This window comes from Priapulus caudatus, unplaced genomic scaffold, assembly GCF_000485595.1.
Source record: "Priapulus caudatus unplaced genomic scaffold, Priapulus_caudatus-5.0.1 Scaffold581, whole genome shotgun sequence".
NCBI lineage: Eukaryota > Metazoa > Priapulida > Priapulimorpha > Priapulimorphida > Priapulidae > Priapulus > Priapulus caudatus.
Genome location: NW_014577642.1, coordinates 2,529 through 16,183, shown reverse-complemented (window position 1 = coordinate 16,183; position 13,655 = coordinate 2,529). Strand labels below are relative to the sequence as shown.

General features: G+C 39.9%; 1 protein-coding gene and 1 long non-coding RNA gene across 2 annotated transcripts in view; both read left to right on the top strand.

Moving 5' to 3' along the window:
- The window catches only part of LOC106811842 (tubulin polyglutamylase TTLL5-like), a gene marked incomplete at its 3' end in the record, with an annotated part of 34,116 nt that extends 33,336 nt beyond the window's left edge, over positions 1-780 (top strand). The window contains 2 exon segments of the mRNA XM_014815565.1: positions 69-152; positions 668-780. Of these exon segments, the coding sequence (XP_014671051.1) occupies positions 69-152; positions 668-780 (197 nt within the window).
- A 270-nt stretch (positions 781-1,050) lies between these two features.
- On the top strand, positions 1,051-4,359 carry LOC106811845. Its single transcript, XR_001394211.1, has 3 exons — positions 1,051-1,157; positions 1,766-1,912; positions 4,038-4,359. It is a non-coding gene; the product is annotated as an uncharacterized LOC106811845 (long non-coding RNA).
- The last annotated feature ends 9,296 nt before the right edge of the window (positions 4,360-13,655 follow it).

The following is a 13,655-nucleotide window of genomic DNA, read 5'->3' as shown; positions in this document are numbered from 1 at the left end:
GCACTTAAAACGCAGAATTTATTGACTCACTAAATCGTACTCTCATCTGCTTATTTGCTTACCCATAGGTGTGCAGGTTGCAGCCGTATATAGTAACAAGGCAGTCGGCCCGTCAGAACGACCTCAGTCAACTTCAAGCAATAATAAATCAGGTACTCATCGATGTTCTCTCATATACACAATCAAACTTGTGTCAACGGACACCTAGGCTATAGAACGGACACCTGTTTATAAAAATATACTTTTGGAATTTCCTATAAATCCCAGGTTTGATTGTACTAAGTATCTCCCAATTTTCGTGGGGGATTCCAGCAACGGATGCTGCGTTTCAGTAATTATACGTCTAACACTCATTAGCATTTCTGTAGCAATCCCATACCGATGTATATCGTACATACCATTATTTTCTCATAACTGAGCCGTTCTTTTATAAGAACTATGGTGACTATGATTGCCATTGAGAGTTGGTGCTGGTGGTGGTGGTGGTAGTAGTCATTATTTAATATCATGACGACTAAAGCCTCCGGAACATTATAGACATTAAAATTTCAAAAATGCTGCCCATCACTGCGACGACTGATCGAAATAATCGCGTGTCGCTACCGATAAACCGTCCTTCTGACAACGTCAGCCTTGTTGACAAACGTCAACGTTTGCGACGTTTCAGCGGGGAGCCACGCCAGGGCCGCGCGCGCCCGCTCCGCGCGCGCCTACAACGAGCCATCTCCCCCACGCGGCGACGACTCCCTCAGCGACGCCCTCAAGCGGCTGGCACTGCGCCAACAGTGCCGCCAGTACACAGGCACGAGCCACGCCGCGGCGGGCGTCGGCGGCGTGCCCCGGCCGCCCGTCGCCGCAGGCGACCTGCCGCTCAACATGGAGACGATGGCGGGCCGCGAGCGGACGTACGACGCGCGGCCGACGATGCGCGACGCGAGCGACTCGGCAGAGGGCAGCACCAGCCACGAGCCGAGCCCCGAACTCGTCACGTGCTGGCACCACGGCGAGCTGCGGAAGCGCGCAGATGGCGCCGGCGGTCGCGGCGACGGAGGCAGGCGGGAGGCGCTGGCGCGGTCCGACGATCCGCCGCTGTGCAGTCGCGTGGTGCTAACGAGCAAGGCGTGGATACAGCCGGAGACGAACAACTACGACGCAGAGTAAGATGACAGCGTGAGACGTTTATCGTGTGATAGCGAGATCTCATGTCCTCCTGTATGTCTTCGTGTATTCCTGCGATAGTATGAGTGAGGACGATGATACTTGCATGTGTATATCTCGCATTGCAATTTTGCAATCTCGAGTAAGGCAGTAGCAGGAGAGCATGAGAAGTCGGTGAGCGCAGCAGTAGAGATGTTGTGTTCTCCTGATGATGGGATAAATGAAGATAATGATATTCAAAGTGACTATGTTGCATGATCTCAAAATGTCCTTTGCTTCACAGCCACTGTAGTTAGCTGGTTTTTAGTGATATTTTAAGTGGTAACATAATTTGCTGTCTGTATCCCCAAAAAACTGAAGCTGAATGGAAAATTCTCAATCACTTTCAATATCAATTCCATCAGTTTCTCAGTTAAAAATACAGATGTTCAAAATAATTTTCGATGTCAATGCACTGACATTTCTCAGTACAAAGTAAGATAGATGTGGAGTTTGGTTTACTTTCTGTGTTGCTACCTTTGAAACAATGAAATATTCGATCACCATGTAATAATGATGAACGCGATAACAGTAGTAATATGCTTGTTTTACACTTCCACGCTTCTAGGATAGAGGAAGAGTTGCATCATAAAAAGCTAGTGAATATACTACACGTAGGTGGCGCCACCACTGCAGAACCCCGGCACTCTGTTCCCCGACCGCCTAACAAGCCTCTGTTAGACAGCCAGCTAATATCTAGTCATAGGCGACTAAGGTCTGTTAGGGGAATATTCCTCTATCACTCCGCACTCTAACATTACATAATAATAGCAGTCTAATATTATCTATTATTATTCACTCCTTATAATAGTAATTAATATAGTAGCATGAACGATGATAATAATTATGGTATATAGGTAATTGTAATAGTAATTGCACCATAAATACTACTGTTAGTATATTCCACAACCTTGATAATAGTTACGGTAGTTGCAAGGTTGATCGCACAATCACACCCAGCTATCTACCTATACTAATGCCAACACCTACATCTAAACTTGTTATAAGCTACATACCATACCCTACTGTAATCTACAATCTATTTATCTATCTATGTATTTATCTATCTTTCTATCTATCTATCTAACTATCTATCTATTTGTTCATCTATCTATTTATCTATCTATCTCTATTTTTAGCTCATCTGACATAGTCAGATGCAGCTTGTAGAATCGCATGATTGTCCGTGCGTGCGTCCGGCCGTCCGGCCGTCCGTGCGTCAACAGTGGCGCACGAAATCTAAACGGCTCGACGTACGGATTCGAAAGTCGAAAGTGGGGGTAATCCGAAAACGAGTTGGGATGTCGAAGCTGGGGGTCAAATGTCAAAGGTCAAGAGTTAAAAGAAGGGAACATTCCTCCTTAACTAAGGTATAGGGAGGAAATGCCAGAATTGCAGCACAAATCTAAACGGTCGACCTAGCTCGTGATAGTCGGTGTATAGCATCATGGTAGGAAAAGCCATCACTGTGCCGAAATTGGAGGTCACAGTCAAAGGTCAATGGGCACAGGGCAGATTTAGACATTTTCTGAGGACATGGTCTGACGGAGCGATTGAAAAACTTTTTTGTTTCAGCGGTGACCCTACCATTTTTATGGCTTTATTGAAAGGACCATAAAATGTACTTTTCCGCTGACATGCAAAGAGTAAGTGTCGGATAACCTTTTGACCCTCAAGAGGAGGGTTAAACATGATTTGTTGACTGTTAACAAAGGACTGCACTGCTTTCTATTGTGGATGTGAGGCTACAGTTGCACAGTTCAATTGCAAAGGCAAATGTTTGTTGAATAAGGTTTACGCTCCTTAAATCATATTATTTTCTAAAGCAGTCTGTATTAGCACCCTGTATTAGCACACTGTAATGAACCCTGAACGCTCGCGTGGGTAGGCAAAAACATGGGGGCAGCATATTGCGCATGCATGGGGGTGAACTGTCACTATTCTAATCATAATTATTGCCTGGCAACCTGCAATGCAGATGTGTTAACTCACAGCTGAGCGAAAATTCTCGCCTGCCTGAATATACTTGGATTTTAGCCGGTAGGATTTCAGCAACTCAATGGAGTAAGGTTTACATGCACGAAGGGTGATGCCATCTTTGATTATTGATGACACTTGCACGCGCCATCTCGCGCAACTGCTTTTGCTATTAGAGCCCCTCCACCCGCCCCTCCCCCCTCTCTCTCCCCCCACCACCACCACTACGCTCGCGCCGACGCATATCCATGATAACATGTTAATATAGCGAAGTCATTAAAGTTACGACAGCTGTATCTTTATTACTGTACTACCGGTATAGCAAAGCCTAGCAATCATAGATTTTAGATCTGTATTAGTAGTATCCTAGATATATGCTCTGAGCGCGAACGCGGTGGCGGAGGGCGCACTTGATTTTGGCCAGTGAGTTTATCAGAAGAATACCCGGCTACAGTACACGTCAGTTGAGCGCTGTCGCTCTTGCGGCACTTGTTCAACTATCTATCTATCTATTATTCTATTTGCTTATCTATCTATTTATCTATCTATTTATCTATCTATCTATATATATATATATATATATATATCTACCTATCTATTTTTTAATCTATCTATCTATCCATTTATTTAGCTAGCTATCTATCTATCTATCTATCTATCTATTTGTCAATCTATCTACCTATCTATATCTATCTATTTATCTATCTATCTATTTTTTATCTATCTACTAGTCTAACCTGACATTATGATATTAATTAATATAAACCTAATAGCATAGTCACATCGTCATATACTAAGTTAATCTAGCCAGTTTCAGTGCAGCGATTAACGTAATATGAAACTACGATGATGTCCCATTGCAGAACGCTGGCACAGTCATGATGCATGGAGTCAACAGGCCGTGGCGTACCGGGAGGTAACACACGTATGGCCCCTTGCTGCGATCCTCAAATCCTCTCATCATCTCACGACGTGTGCGTTCTACATTGCTAATAGAAAAATCTATGTAGTAATATTGCGTAAACATATATATATACATGTATATATATATATATATATATATATATATATACAAGGTGTAGACATGTCTACTTGATACGATGTATATAAAATGTGTTCTATATACATTGTATCAGGAGTAAATGAAAACAAACAGATTGTTTTTATTCACTTCTGATTGTATGCATGTTATATCAGGAGTCTATCAATATTGATAGACTCCTGGTTATATATGTAGTTATACACATTGTATAAATATGTTCTTGCTGTAGTGATGTATAAATACATAGTATACATATATGTTACTATATATATATATATACAAGCGCTGTGGAATCACAGCCTCTTGCACATAGTGTACATATACAGAACAGTTTCTAGCTCCGCAAGAAAACGTGCGTGATGTGTGCATGTAGCTTCGTTTCCGCATTGCTGATATTGATGTGTGCGCCCCCGAGTGCCTGCCTGGCCGTAGCTCTACCTGTGTGTTAGCACTTCGCCGCACGAACGACTACGTAGGTAGAGCTAGCCTGGTCATTGTCGCGTCTGCCAACCTGTGACGTCTCATGTTTAAGCAGTAATTTGTTAGTGGTGAACGCAAGGCTTGCGTTATGGTGCTTGGTGATGAATCCGTGAATGGTCATGACAGAGTCTGTGACACCGTGTGATCGTTTCATTGTCTTATGTCACAATATAGATAGGCTCAAATGTAAGATAATAGATAAAAAAAGATAGGGTACGTTTTGATTACAGAATAAGATAGATTTATAGAGAGATGTACAGATTGAAATTGTGCTGTCTTACTACTGCTAGGTTCGTTGTGTTATCTCGGACTGCTTCTTGACAGTTGTTGTAAGAATCCGTATGTTTCGAGATATGCCGCTTTATGGTGCTATCCTAGACGACTTCTTGGCATTGGCTACACACTTTTTCAAGAGTTACTCAATTTAAAATAGCTTTAAATTCAACGTCATTTATAGCGAAATCGTAAGAACTGTTAATCGAAAGACAGAGGGCTGTGCGTCCGTGTTTTTGCAGCATGTATATATATATATACATGCAGCAGTGTATATATGTAAGCCGTGTTACCAACAGTAACTTACACGCATTGTCGCAGTAAAACGAATGCAAAGCCACTCTAATCATATTAAACTCCATAACCCCGGCAGTTTTGTTCTGAATATGTGTATTGAGTACATTTAAATTACCTGCTAATCCCGCAAGAGCCCTTTGCTATTGCGCCTTAAATAGTTTCTTGTAATAATATTAATATCCACGAACTTTAACGCATACGTACCACCTGTTGCATTTAAGTATTTGCATATAATATATATGAATAGTTTTGTAATATAACATAATATTATACTTCCTAATTTATTTGCGTGAAACGAAAAGAATGGCATTTAATTGTAGTGTGTATGTGTGCTTGTTGGGACCACTGATCTCTATATACTAAGTGTTGTAATAACTATATAATTAATGTTAGTAGTGAGTTCATGAGTTAGTAGAGAGATCAGTGGTTGGGGCGGATTCATTTATAGAGGTAAACGAGCAGAGACTGCTTCTGAAATGTGCTCGTATAAAATTGGCTCATTCGTTGATAAAATAATATTGCGTTCGTTCGCTTCATCACGTTTCCTTTCTGTTGCAATGCATGAATGTGCCAAATCAAAGTTATAAACATATTGGCAGTTGTCGACAACAATGATTGGTGCTATCCTAACGTTCCACAGAAACCGTATAACGATAGGTATGAACGGTTAGATCTAATTCCCATCTCTACACTAGCTTCAAAGTGTTTTCTCTTAGTTTCAATTATTCCATTGCTGGCAGACAGTAGTATAAACAGTTATATAGGCCTACAACTATTAATTTGTGTTATTATACATATATATATATTTATTTATTTATATAATATATATATATATATTCTGCTAGCTATAAATATATTAATTTATAAGTCCCTATTCTGGATTCGAGCGCACAAAAGTACAGGTCGTATACCAGGAGAACGTATAAAACAATGGAAAACTCGGCTAGAGTGCGTTATTATTTGTATATTAATATTAAAATTAAAATACAGTATAATAGTAGTAATATTAATATACAATAATTTACAGTAATGTCAGGCGGTCACCCAACGAGAGAACATAGATTATAGAACGATTTAACTAGTTGAGAAACAATCCTATCAGGTAAGAATTTGACGATACATTTAGTCCCGTTAGTACTTACTTTTAATGTAAAAAAAATGGCAACAAAATTTTTACAAATATCACCATAGAAAATTTGTGACGTAGTCAATTGAAAGTGTCATTACAATATTACTGATACTGCTAATCACCGTTCCAAGAGTATCGATCCCAACGAATTGCTAAATATTCAATCTCGGTTGATAACTAGATATATGTTTAACACATTTAAATAGATGCAATAAAGTCAAAACACAACTGGTGTTCATTTTCGTAGTTATCTAAAATCATATAGTTATTGGGTGTGAACCAACTAAATGATTCACATCATAAACCTATGTATATACAGAAATCACTTTTTGAGAACATATAACTTTCGGCGAATTAAGAAGCATAGGATGTGAAATTGCTTCCTTGAAAAGGGTTGATCATAGACAGTTTTTTTTATCTACCATCTACAGTTCGATACCCTACAAAACTGAAGCATCTATGACCTCTAATGACATGAATCTCTGTGGGAGCATCAATGCGATAATACTAAGCACTATAAGTGCCGCAATTTCAATAAAACTAATGAATACTTTGCATTCAAATATGAGAACACGTGTATATGAACAATTTTCGCTATAAAATATCAATTAATAATGCTACATTAAATATTTATAAAGCGCCAAAGCCATATTCATATAAATAGCACTTCTCGCTAGCGAAAAAGTTTTGGCTTAAAAAAGGCTAGCCACCTGGTGGTCATCTACCGTAGTATCCCTTTGATGTGTGCCGCATCCATCGGTGTTGTGGATGATGCCATACATTAGGGGGGCAGAGCCGTATATAGAGATATCTCTATATGCGGCTCTGTTAGGGGGTACGAGTCATGGTTGTTCCATGATATATCAGGGATAGTTTTTTATTTAACGTTTATTATTTAATTATTATAATAACATGGTTCCCACAAAAAGTGAATTATTTTTTCAATAACTTTTCAATGACATGTTTTTTCCAAGGACAGTCTGTGACAAGTCGTTTTAGCTTTTTACAGTCATCATATATACCTTAGATTTATATATAAAGTAAAAGTAGTTGTTTTACACGAGTGCCGACAGCAGATTAAACAACCGCTATACCTCGCTGATTACCTATGTACACAATAGTCGTTTCATGTTGTCATTCACGTAGATTCATGTGACGGTCCTGTGACAATATGTAAAGCTTTGATGATGTAGCATGTATCACTCAGAACTATATATCACACAATGTACTGTATCACTCGGAAATTTTATTATTTTAACTGCTCAACACTATTGCATTTATCAGATTCGTATCCGGCGCTATCCTACAAAGACTGTCTTCAGTACATGTATTTGTAGTTGAATTACATGAATAAAGATTTAATAATAATAATAAACAGTTGCCGGTTCTTTATGCTGCCCTTTCATCTGCTGTGTCAGGCAGTAACATTAACAGTGAATCACTTATTCCTTACTCCCCTCTGCGGATGGTATCGCTCACGGCGTCAAGAACACGTGAAATGTTTTTGCCAGCCAATGACCGGTATTTCAGCCGAAACTTTTTCACACCCCGAGGCCACAAAATGTGAATTTACGCCTATAATACACGCGCACGCGTTGCGTTGCGACCATTACCCGCGTGTGCGCGTCCGTTAGTGTGTGTGTATGTGTGTTTGCGTGACTGCAAAAACGCGTATTATAGCCGTACCTCCACATTTTGTGCTTTGGGGGGTGAAAAAGTTGAGACTGAAAACCTATGGAAGGCCATTACCGCCAAAACCTACCTATTTTAATTGCGCTTAAAATGTATTTTAAGCGCCGATTGAATTCCAGCAATCAGAACAGTGGGTTTTTAATCACGATTAAAATAAATTTTTAAGCGCGGATAAAATAGGTAGGTTGTGTTGTGCTTGTGTGTGTGTGTTGTGTGTGTGTGTGTGTGTGTGCGTGTGTGCGGTGTGTGTGTGTGTGTGTGTGTGTGTTATTTGCGGTTACTTATCTAAAGGCGCGTATTCTATTCATGTACATAGATCGTTTGCAACGTAAGCGTTGATAATTTCATGAGTCAACTTATCAAATTCAAATCAAAGAGCAATACTGTAGACACGAGGTTTGCATTAATTAAATAAGTTTATAATTTTACCACAACTCCGTTTTAAGATTACAGGCCAGCAGATTGATTCTTGTAAATTACTCACTTAGCAGCAACGAGGGGAGATAGGCGAATGTGTGAAACACGAGTCTTCACGACCAGGCGTTTGCGCATCAAACGCAACGGCTAATGTTGTGTTTATGCATCGGGTAGCAAGATTGTTTATACACGACTTTGCACACGAGCCGTGCGAGCGGGGCGGAGTCTAGGAGTCGCTGTTCTTTACAATAGAGGCTTACCCCTCCCTGGCTGGGTTCGACACGTCCGGTATGTGTGAAACCATGCGCCGCGCGCTGCTATCATGGCTATTAATTACCCACAAACAGGCTTGTGTATTATAAGAGATCTGTTCTAAAAACGGAGAACTCTGCTGCGGTCTCTCCGGACGGCCGACTGCGGTACAAAGGATAGTTCCTTATTTGGATGGGTTTGTGGGGATACTAAATTAAAGCGTATATATAAGACAACTCGAGCGGAGTGATAGTCAGTCTCTAACATGTGCTTGTGGCCTGCACCGTGACGCGTGCAGTCGTTTATTTGAAGTCTCAGTACGTAAGTTATTCTTAAGCGAGGTTGCTTAGGGTTCTTGCCACTATATCTATATTGCTTTTATTTGTACTTATCTTAGTGAGCTGTCTTCTAGTACGTGCAATAATCTTTCTTATATTTCTAACGTAGTTTCTGATAGCTGTTGTAAGAGAAGCACTTTGCACCGTCTTAATTCTCAGGCACTCTCCTTCGTACTATCGTGTTACCATTCTTACTTACTGCAAGAGCTTTCTTGTATAAATCTTATTCTTTGTGGCACTGTCTCCACTCTCTTGTGCTTGATATATAGTGTTAATTTGCTACACACTTCTTGTAAGACGTAGACACGTACGCGCTTACAATACAATGAATCACAACTAAACCATGCGCGTGCTGATATGTAAACATATTTGTATGTAGGCAATGCGCACAGTATAATCAATTATTATTATTATTATTATGCGTGTGCGTGTGTCAGTTCTATTATAGAGCGTTATGCTGTCTGTTTTATGTGAATATTATAATCAGCAATTATACCATACTGTTATAATCGACTGTCAGTGCTATGATTATACTTACATATATGCTTAATACGCTATAGACGTATACTACGCCCGTTTAAGCATCCTACGTCAGGCTAGTAGTATAGGACGAGTAATGCAGCATATATTGTGTGTATGGTGTATAGTACACAGCATGTATGGTGACGATCATCAAACGTTCCAGGACGGCCTTCATAACAACCTGACACACAAACAAAGATGGTTCACACACCCAAACCCTCTCCCCACACACACACAGCACACACACACACACACCACACACCAGCACACACACACACACACGACACACACACACAACACATGTGAGTAACAATGTGAGAGGTAGGCCTACGTATATCACGTGAAATTTTTTGTATAGTGACGGGTAAATCTTTATTATTTTCCAACCGGAGTGGAAATGGCCATCTAATATGATGCCAAGCAGCGTACACTCAACGAAACATATGACATTTTACGCGTGTTTATTCAAACGTCCTTAACATAATATATTGTCTATAGCGCCTATAATGTTTTTTTTGCATTCATGCATCTCCAGAATGTTCATCTTGCATTCATTTCGTAAAACGCTCAACCTTTAGTTTATTGCCACACATAAACATAACACCGCGCAATGTGCACTCACATGATTATTCGCATACAGACGTACCAGGCACAAGCCCACAGGCACTTGGCCACGTCTCAAATAGAAAAAAATTAATGTAAACTAAACTTGTGTGTTGCCGATGAGCATTTGACCGGCATTTTACAGGTGATTATCGCATAATAAGAGCGAAATAAGAGTTAGAAGAAACATTAAGACTTTGGTAGTAAATACATTTTCGATTTGTATTTACCATTATTTGTTTATTGAGACGTTCCAAGTGCCCGTGAACAAGCCAACCACCCGCGTACGAACGTACATGCGCGCACACGCGAACGCGCATACGCATGCGCGTATACGCCCACGCGTTTCCGCAGAAAGAAATTGATTACCTTGTTGCGTAAGCAAAAGATAAAATCCGCCTACATATCTTTCACATCAATCCTAAGTATTGTTGAAGATTTGCTATTTACTAAGCAATATGATAGATTGTGATCAAAATCTTAAATAATATAAGCTTTTTTAACTAAATTTTCTTTCGATAATATTGACGTGCATACACGTAGGTATATTAACCTTACAATGTCACTTCAAATGATATTAATATATTAAAAATATAAGTCATAATTTTGTTCACACTCTATAGAGTTGAATTGATGCGTAATATTTTCTATATTGTCTTACGGCTCGATGTGCAAACTGAAACTGTGGAACCCTCTGCTTACTCTACAAGTGAAATCGTTTATCCAAGTGAAAGTGTTATCCTTTTTAATACGTCAAAGGCATAAAAATTTATCGCAATTTTTACACGCATTTTTAGGCAAAAAATGAGGTGAAATACTCTATTTCAGTAACTTTGGACACGCCCTTTGATGCGATAAACGATACTGAAACGTTGCTATCAACCCACAGTGCCAATAACTAAAAACAATAATCTGATAATGTTATAATGATAATGGAACTACGTTGATGGTGCCGGGATCACTATATTAACTGCCGCACCTCTTACGTGATGTAGACAAAATCATGGAAAAGAACAGCACGCGTAACATCACCTGGCCAGTGAATCACATGCATATATGCATATAGAAGTAGTGGCGCAACGGCAGCAGGAAATATATACATATATATATATATATATATTGGATGTGTGAAACCATGCGGCCGCGCTGTGCTATGGCATGGCTATTAATTACCCACAAAACAGGCTTGTGTATATAGAGATCTGTTCTAAAAACGGGAACTCTGCTGCGTCTCTCCCGGACGGCCGACTGGGTACAAAGGATAGTTCCTTATTTGGATGGGTTTGTGGATACTAAATTAAGAGCGTATATATAAGACAACTCGAAGCGAGTGATAGTCAGTCTCTAACATTGTCTTGTGCCTGCGTGACCGTGCATCGTTTATTGAAGTCGTCAGTACGTAAGTTATTCTTAAGCGATGGCTTAGGGTTCTTGCCACTATATCTATATTGCTTTTATTTGTACTATCTTAGTGAGCTGTCTTCTAGTACGTGCAATAATCTTTCTTATATTTCTAAACGTAGTTTCTGATAGCTGTTGTAAGAGAAGCACTTTGCACCGTCTTAATTCTCAGCACCTCTCCTCGTACTATCGTGTTACCATTCTACTTACTGCAAGAGCTTTCTTGTAATAAATCTTATTCTTTGTGGCACTGTCTCACTCTCTTGTGCTTTGATTATAAGTGTTAACATTTCTACACACTTCTTGTAAGACGTAGACACGTACGCGCTTACAATACAATGAATCACAACTAAACCATGCGCGTGCTGATATGTAAACATATTTGTATGTAGGCAATGCGCACAGTATAAATCAATTATTATTATTATTATTATGCGTGTGCGTGTGTCAGTTCTATATAGACGTTATGCTGTCTGTTTTATTGTAATATTAATAATCACAATTATAACCATACTGTTATAATCACTGTCAGTGCTATGATTATACTTTACATATATGCTTAATACGCTATACGTATATACTGCCCCGTGATAAAGCATCCTACGTCAGGCTAGTAGTAAGACGAGTAATCAGCACATATATGTGTGTATGGTGTATGGTACACAGCATGTATGGTGACGATCATCAAACGTTCCAGGACGGCCTTCATAACCAACCTGACACACAAACAAACGATGGTTCACACACCCAAACGCTCTACCCATACACACACATACACACACACACACACACACACACACACACACACACCGTTGCTTTACGCTTGTGAGAGAGATTGTTGCAAATATATTAAGTTCCACATACGGAGGTGCTCGATCTCTGCCGCGTAACCGTGCCCGGCGCCACCCGGCTCGATTGTTAATTTAGAGCACACACAATGCCACACTATATATAACCATAAACCTTTTGAAATTGTGTTAAAGTATTAATGTGTATTTCTCACGGGTTTTAATGACAATATAAGCCTATTACTAAATGTAGATTAAATATAAAATAATCATTTCAATTAGCTGGAGCCTTCACTCCTAGCATAAGCAACGCCACACTAAACGACCGCACACGGCCACGCGCCACACACGCACACACCAAACCATTGCGGCTGCCGGTATATAAACAGCTTACCCACTGCGCGCCACAGCTGTGAGGCCGAAAATTTGAAGACAAAACTCTAAACGCAGAGACGGCTGCAGTTGTATGATGTGTGCTGTTGCATGTGTGTGTGTGTAGTGCATTGGTGTGTCTGTGTGTGCTGTGTGTGTGTGTGTGTGTGGTGCGTGCGTGTGTGTGAGTGTGCCGTGCGTGCGGCGTGTCATGATGATGTATGTATGTATGTATGTATGTAATGATGTATGTATGTCAATGCTGTGCTGTGGGTGCATTAGTGATTCTGTGTGTGCTGCGTGTGATGCTCCCGCCCTTATGCGTGCGTGGGTGCGCGGCCTGTGTGTGATGTGTGTGTTGCGCGCGTGCTGTGCCAAATATTTGACAACGTGAGGTGTAACACCTGCCCGCCGACCGATCCACTAACTTTCAAGAAAATATATTCTTTAAAATTACTACAATGCATTTTGCCTTCTTTTTTTTAACAAGAATTTCGACTTCCCCCATATTATTGATGCTTCTAACCAGATGATATTTTCAACAAAATAATATCTAAATAAGTGAAATTGTGTGTCATTTCAGATTTTATATATATTTGGATACAATTTTTTTTAAAACAAATATTGGTATATGACTCGAGCTTATTTAATCAGTATTTTCGTTTACTGTAAATACATCCTCAACATAAAAGTGAGAGATAATATGGTTTATTAAACCGCCATCCTCAAATCAGACCGTAACTCAACCCGTTCTGGAGGACGGGTAATAGCTGAGTATATATGATTTTATATATATATATGTATATTTTCTGCGCCGTTGCAGCCACTACTTCTATATGCATCATATGCATGTGATTCACTGGCCAGGCTGATGT